Source organism: Vipera berus (genome assembly GCF_964194415.1).
Source record: "Vipera berus genome assembly, chromosome: 2".
Lineage (NCBI taxonomy): Eukaryota > Metazoa > Chordata > Lepidosauria > Squamata > Viperidae > Vipera > Vipera berus.
In genome coordinates, this window is record NC_138203.1 from 136,261,653 (window position 1) to 136,269,808 (window position 8,156).

The 8,156-nt window shown below is 43.0% G+C and overlaps 1 protein-coding gene across 1 annotated transcript; it reads right to left on the reverse strand.

The window, feature by feature from the left end:
- Nucleotides 1-2,303: 2,303 nt before the first annotated feature.
- On the reverse strand, nucleotides 2,304-7,484 carry DAZAP2 (DAZ associated protein 2). Its single transcript, XM_081320640.1, has 4 exons — nucleotides 7,227-7,484; nucleotides 5,218-5,339; nucleotides 4,296-4,538; nucleotides 2,304-3,598 (listed from the first exon to the last, which is right to left on the reverse strand). The coding sequence occupies exons 1-4, from the start codon at nucleotides 7,237-7,239 to the stop codon at nucleotides 3,470-3,472; spliced, it is 507 nt and encodes a 168-aa protein (XP_081176766.1). The 5' UTR covers nucleotides 7,240-7,484; the 3' UTR covers nucleotides 2,304-3,469.
- Between the last annotated feature and the right edge of the window lie 672 nt (nucleotides 7,485-8,156).

The following is an 8,156-nucleotide window of genomic DNA, read 5'->3' on the forward strand; positions in this document are numbered from 1 at the left end:
GGTGACAACACAAAAGTTATTTACGGATTGCAGTGATCCAACCCTGAGATTACAGTGCCGAGTGGTCATCACGCTGTCCAATTCTAATTATCTAAAATTAGAATAGGCAAATAGGCACCTCTTAACCCCAGAGAGGTTGCTATCTGGTATAGGAAAGAAAACACCAGGGTGAGGATTGACCCAAACGGCAGCTATCTTTTTTCACATCTTATCCACAGGTGAAGCAAACACTAAAACCCACTTCAAACCAAAAATATATTTAATATACAAAACTGCTTTTTTTTTGCTGTTATAATCCTCGACACGTAGAAGAGAAGCTTTATGAACTTCTAATGTCAGGAGAAACTGCTCTAGTGAAATAAAATATTTATAATAATAATAATAATTTGGAAGGGACCTTGGAGGTCATCTAGTCCAACCCCCTGCTCAGGAAGGAAACCCTATACCATTTCAGGCAAATGGCTGTCCAGTCTCTTCTTAAAAACTTCCAGTGTTGGAGCATTCACCACTTCTGGAGGCAGGTTGTTCCACTGATTAATTGTATCGTTGCATTCAGGCCTATATACAGTTCTAAACATTTTTAGAAGCATACTGGTGTACTGCATTCTTATTAACAGAAGCAGGAAAAAGATTTCTATTGGAACTGTGGCATACGGAAAGGAAAAGTTTTAAAGTTTTAACCCTTTCTCTCCCACGACTCAGTCCCAAAGAAAATAATCCACTCTACATTGCTGTCCTCTGAGAAAAGAAAGCACGCATGGCTGTTAATGACAATTCTTTCCTGGGACTAATAGCAATTTTAGGGAAGGAGGAGGTTTTAACTGGCCTTGCATTAATTTAAAGAAAGAATACTAACTGGCTTCCTAATGACACACTTAACATTGTTATGTAGCAGTACATGTGTTCGCAACATCCCTATATCATATAATGAAACCACTGGGCGAGCTCATTCGTGGCTTCGGGGTGGGGTATCATCAGTACGCTGATGATACCCAAGTTTTTCTCTCCACCCCAAACCAACCCAGTGATGCACTCGACGTGATGTCCCGTTGCCTGGAAGCGGTCCGGGTTTGGATGGGGAGAAACAGGCTTCGTCTCAATCCTGCCAAGACTGAGTGGCTGTGCATACCGGCATCTCGGATAAACCAGGTTGTTCCACCACTAATGATGGGGGGTGAGGTGTTACCCCCCGTCGATAGGGCTCGCAACTTGGGCGTCCTCTTGGAATCACGGCTCAATTTTGAAGACCATATAGGAGCCGTGACCAGGGGGGCTTTTGCTCAGCTTCGTCTGGTGCGCCAGTTGCAGCCCTATCAGGACCGAGATGCCCTACGCACAGTCACCCATGCACTCGTGACCTCCCGGCTAGACTACTGCAACACTCTCTACATGGGGCTGCCCTTGAGGACCACTCGGAGGCTTCAACTGGTGCAGAATGCAGCTGCGCGAGTTGTTATGGGAGTTTCCCGATACTCCTGTGTAACACCTCTTCTCCGTGAGCTGCATTGGCTTCCGGTTGCCCTCCGGGTGAGATTCAAGGTGCTGGTAATGACCTATAAAGCTCTAAATGGCTTGGGTCCGGATTATCTAAGGGAACACCTGCTGCCGGCATCAACTTCCCATCGTCCTGTGCGCTCCCACAGGGAGGGCCTTCTTAGGGTACTGCTGGTCAAGGAATGCCGGCGGGTTATCCCCAGGGGAAGGGCGTTCTCTGTGGGCGCGCGGGCCCTTTGGAACCAACTTCCCACGGAGCTTAGGACTGCCCCCGACCTTCGCTCATTTCGCAGGCACTTGAAAACCTGGTTTTTTGAGCTGTCTGGCCCAGACTGAGGGGTTCTAATTATTTATTAATGGGGTTTTAGTTTAAATTCAGGGACTTAATTTAATCTTAGTTTTAATCGATTTTAACTTTGTATGTTATGTATTTTTAATTTTTCCCTGTAAACTGCCCTGAGTCCTACGGGAATAGGGTGGTATACAAGTTTAAATAATAAATAAATAAATAAATTTATCATTTTTCACACTGACAGCACCGTGAACAAAGGAACAGATAGAAAGGCAAACTCAATTTTAAAACTTGCAGCATTGTAATGGACAGGAATTTAAGAGGCTAAATTCAACTTTGTCACTTTATTCAAATTTTCAAAATAGCCTTTATTCTACTTGTTTTTAGTATAAAAAGTCCACAAGTTAAGTGCACCACAGTGTTTACAGAGAGACCTAGAATCCCAACCTTCCATTAACAGTCAGCTGTATGGATGACCATGACACATACAACACACAGAAAATTAAGATAAAATATATTCACCAAATCTGATAATTTTTTAATTCATAAAAACAAAAGCAACAACAACAAAAGATTGAGGATCCCTGAAATATTCTTCTTAATCCTAATAAGACTTCATTGTACCCAACTCACTTTTTTAAATGTTTGCATCTAAAAAAACCAACAAAAAAAAACCCCCATCAATCCAGCAAACTTGCACACTGATTGACAACTACCGGACATTTTTTTTTGTCTCTCTAGCCTGAATAACATTCCACTTAAGAGTTTTTGTTATTACGACACTGGGTTGCTTCCCTCCCCCACACCCTTTTTTTTAAAAAAAAATGGTTTCATTTTTTTAAGCTCTTTTGTTTTGTTTGTTGAAACATACAGGAAGCATTTAATGAAATGTTGTATTTCTGGCACCAAAACATGGCTTCAGTTAGATTTTTAATGTGCAAAGGAGTCCAAAATCACTTAAGAATATATAAAAAAGGACATCCTGGGACATCGCTCTAGCTGCATACTTTCCTAGCGAAGGAACAGAGAGCAAAGGTGAGTAGAAGGAACCAACCAAGGGGTTCTGAAATGGAAAATTGAGCCCCCCCATCATACTCTTCCAACAGGCATTCACCACAGATGCCCCCCCAAAAAAACATTATGTCTGACTATCTTTCTCCCCAGCACCATTGATTCTAAGGAAAAGGAAAGATGGATCTTAGTCCTCGTCATTGGCAACGGGTGTTATCTGATCTGCAAGCTTTGTACGTTTGATACATGGAAGCCAGTTTTTTTCCAACTTCCGTTCCTCCCTCCCCCATTTCTCATCCCCAACCCCAACCCCATTTTTATATATAGTTGATTAATAAAAGCCAGACACAGAGAAAGAGAGCTGCAGTGAAAAGCACTCTCTTGGTGGAACTAAAGGGAAATTTGATAGCTTAGCTCACATTCATTTCACAATTTAACCCCCAAGGTTTAAGAGAGGCACTCCTACCATTGCATGGTTTTGTATTTTAAAATTTGCTTTTTTAAAAAAAAAAGAAAAAGTGCCTGAAGGGTCAGGGCACCAGGAAGACACCCCGCATCATCATGTGTCTAAATTGCAACTCCAGGTTAATACGACTAAAGCGGTTACATTGTGAGAAGTGCTGACAGTATGTGATGTCGTCCCTTTACACCAATGTAGCCCCCCCTCTTCCTTCACCAGATGGTGTAGCCACCATCAGAGCCCCCCATGAAGAAGTTGCCCTTCCGTTGCGTCACTAGCACGTTGGCACCCTGCATGACAGCCAGCTGGGCTGCATTGGGAGGACAGCCAGGAGGAGGAGGCTGAAAGAGAACAACAGCAACAGATTAGAGGGATGCTGTAAGACCAGCCTAACCAAGTGCAGACCACAGACTCGACAGAGGCTGCCAAGCTGGGCTGCAAAAATCGGTTTTAGCTAGCTTCTTGCATGGCTTCCAGGATGCATGAGTTACACTAAGCTAGATTTTTTTTTCAAACTATGGTTGGATGACTAAACTATAGCAGGCTAGGATATCTTTTTTTTAACCTGCTTCCCTGACAATTCTGTAGATAAGTTAGGTTTGCAAATCAAGCAGGCTATCCTTTCAAAAGGGTACCTCCTCAGTAAAGATGCATTCACTACAAGAAGATCAAAGCATCCTCAGACAAGCATCCTCAGTGTCACCTTGAGCTCGAGGAAATTTATGTTATCATTCTCACTAACGTCTACAGAGATAAAAGCATAAAAGACACTGGACCCTTGCAGGCGGCCCTTTTCCCTGCCTTTACCTCACAGTTTACATCACCTTAATACTTGAGCCCAAAAATCCTTAACATCCTTACAGGCGCTTTGTATTTACAATCGTGAAAATATATATAGAGAAAAATGATTTCATTTGCATCTTGGAAATTGCGCACAGACCGTAATATACCATTATTACCGTGAAAGGGTTAGGGAGGGGGACTAGTTGCATAATCCTCTTTCAGGGATAGCAAATACAATATTCTGTGCCTACTTACAGGGATATTAGCAGGAGCACTAGTTGCAAACCTTGCTCCAGCATCAAAGCCACCTTCTACAAGTACAGTAGATCCAGGAGGATAGACAGGGCCAACAGGATAAAAAGCCACTGGAACTGAAGAGCCCATTGGCCCCATAGCTACAGACTGAGCCATAGGAAGGTACAGTGAAGCACCAGGATAAGCTGCAGACATAGTAGGTACAGTGGCAGCTCCGGGATGTACGAAACTCGGGCGGTACAGCTGAGGAAGAAAGCACACATAAAGCATTCCTTATGGCTTTATACTCAGAAATTCTCCTTCTCAAAGCTCTCTTTTCTACTTAGAAAGAGGTTTTGCCAGAGATAATGGAAATAAGCTTCCGAAATTAAGCAAAAATAAATCAATGTAGACCAGCTGACAAGATATCTCTGGGAAGTTCAAAACAGGACATACAAAGTTTATAGCTTTCTCTCATTTGTCCTTTGCCTTGTAAAACTTTTGACTTTTAAAAGGATATCTGAACCCAAGTCCATAGTTATTCTCAAGTGCCAAATTCTGCAGTTTGAAAAATGGAAAGAGGTTCAGTATAAAACATTATTTTCATTTACATTCACCTAAAGTTGAAGTTATACACTTCTGCTTTTGGCATCAACAGGTATCTTGATCATCATGTGGACCTTGAAGTGCTCAGGCAGATGTATAATTTGCATATGATGAAATCACAATTCATAGAATGAAAACATTTTACAAAACTACCTCCAAAAGAATTGGAAACCTTCTAGAGAACATCCTTGTAATTAAATCAGCAGTATGGTAGTAACCTGTCTGGATCATCAATTATCAATCATAGCTATTATTTTGCTAAGTGAAAAGACGTTTTTGATCTGATCCAGAAAGTCTTATGTTATTTCTTACAACAGAAAGTGATTAGAGTACATACTTCTGAGTAGGCAGGAGGGGCATCAGAATAAGGTGGAGCCTGAGGAAGTGGTATGGTCTGTGGGAACACAGACGGATTACCAGGAGATTGAACTGGATAGGAAGGCTGTGTAGGGTATTGACCTAAGAAAAGAAATTAATCAATGTCAGCACAATTGTCTTTCCTGTAAAAGACCAGGAAGTGTATGAAATAAGAAAATCCCCTCCCTTGGGAGCTTCACTTGAAAGAAAGAAAAAACTTCAAACAAAAAACAATATATCTAAACAGCAAAAGAGCTGCTCTTTAATATGCAAAACTCCATAGATGAGATCCAGGTAATATCATTCAAACCAGCTCTCCCATTAAGCTTAAGAACAAAGGTAGTCAATAATTACATTGTATTTTTAAATGGACAGTGCCATCTCATGGGCACCATTAATATTTTTCAGAAGTCAACAAATTAATTACTTAACCATTCTCTATTGGATACCAAATCTATTTTAAATCCACTGGTTTAACTATCAAGCAAGCAAAACCAATGAGTTGCTTGCTTGATAGTTGTAAGGGTGCATGGGCATTTCTTCCAATATATACAATATTGCACATATAGCACCCTTACCCAGATTTTAGGGTTCTACCCCCGACACACACACCCCAAATAAATTGCCTATATTTTGCTGTTTCCAAAATAGTTAAGACTGTTCAAATGCCTCATTCTGGCCTGCCACACACAACCAAAGGAAGCATATGCCGAATTCAGCTATAAGGAACTAGATTTTACAAGAAAGTAGACGTTACCCTCCAGCCCCTTATACTTGAAACTTTTAAGTTGGCTACACTCATTAGGTTGCCCACTCCTTAGCATATAGCTTTCCTTTGGACAATATGCTCAAGCAGTCAGATTGTTTTGTGTCTTAAAAGAATTTAATTAATACTCTGTAGGTAGGTAGCATTTAAGCAATAATGTATTGAAAAAAGTCGTAGGAAGCAATGAAAAATAAGTAAAGGACATACAGAGTTAATACCATCAGTTTGTAATCATTTATACATGTATAAGCTAAATTAATTCAGTTGGGGCAACCCTTTTTACTGGGGACTATTTAATAAGCTTGAGTCACTTAAGTCCAAATAGTTCATATTCTGAGCTCCTCAAGAGGTAATAATAATAATAATTAATAATAATAATAATAATAATAATAATAATAATAATAATAATAATAATAATAATAATAATAATAATAATAATAATAATAATATTCATTTGCCCCTGGGCTTGTGTGTAAGTAAACCCTTAACATACTCTTTGCAAGCAAGGGGAGAAATTAGGTACATTTCAAAGCATCCCATGCAGGAACACCAGGGATTGTGTATACAGAACAAGAATGGGTTGGCTGTCAGTTCTGGAACTTTGGCATCTCAATCCCTTTCAGGACTAACGGGTAGAGAGCACAGTATTAGGCCCCACGCCTGCCCATTGCGGTCCTGTGCGAAAAGGGGAGCTCCCAGCAAAGGATCGACTTCAAGGGACTTTTTTTTCCTTCTACTCGTCAAAGCTGCGAGCCTCCCCTCAAAGCTCTGGCGACCAAGCTCTACCCTTCGCGTGCAAGGGGGCACCTACGGGATCCATTCCCCGAGAAACTGTGCCACCATCAAAATCTTTCGCCGTGCGGTGTCTCCGGACTCCCGTGTTTCCGGCGAAAACATCTGGAAAGGGAAAGCAAGGGCTCTTTCGGCCCACGAACACCCGTTCCAGGGGCAGCAGCCGAAGGGTTAACAACCTGCCGAGGAAGGTTACGTCATAGCCACCCAACCTGAGCCCTTCCCCCATTGCCTTCACCCCGACTTCGCCCGGCTTTCTATTGGTCAGGGCTCCCGCCAGTCATTGAGTAGGCCCGCACATAACAACACTGCGGCGGTAGCCTTAAAGGAGCAGCGACCCTGCTAAAGGTTAGGCGATTGGGTGGGGTTGTTGGGGGGGGGGAGGAAGGGAAGGAAGGAAGAGGAGGAGGAGGAGGAGATCAGCCTCTTGCCTTTGCTGTTCATGATGGCGGCGTTGCAAAACGAACGAACAAGAAGGACGGTTCACCCGACTACGAAAGGTTCAGGCGACTCGCTAGCTTTAGCAACGGCAGCGACCCTCTTCGCTCAACCACTTCCTTGTTGTTGTCGCCGCAGCCCTGATGAAAGGGGTTACGTTACCAGCGCGTGACGTCACGCCGCAGCGCTGCCGCGAGGAACGGAACGGAAAGAGCGACCGGCTGTGTCAAGGGGTGTGGCCACAGAGGCGAGGGGGCGTGGCGCTCCGTCTCGAACAGGCAGCGGGCGGAGGAGGGGAGCCGAGGGAGCTGTTCTACATACTGCCTTCCCGATTGTTACCTATCCCTTCGTGTTTACACAATCGCATTCGTGTGTTTATTTAGCATGTTTATAGAGCCGCCCATCGCACAAACATATGACTCTGGGTCTCATACAACAACCGCTAACTCCACAACAACCTAAAAACAAGCAAACAAAATAAAACAGATGAAGCGGTTAAACATAAAAAAGGGGGGGGAAGCAAACATTACTTAATATGCAGCCATCTTGCAGCAGCCGCCCACCCCCAACATGGGATCACCAAAAAATCAGGTTTTAAAGACCTTTCTCAAGGTTTTCAGAGGTGGGCTAACTTCACTTGGAGGAGAGGGAGGGAAAACGACCCACAGCATGTCCTTCCTGCCTGGCCTGGTGGGACATGTAGATGTAATTGGGAAAAGATGGTCCTTCAAATACCCGAACCCCATGCCACGAAGGACTTTAAAGCTCAAAAACAGCACCTTGAATTGCACCTGGAAGCTAACAGGAATTGAGGTATCATGTATATGCCCTCTTAGGGACACAGATAACAATCTGTGCAGCCACATTCTGCACCAGCTGAAGGTTCTAACCTAAATAGTCTTCAAAGGCAGCCCCTCGTACAA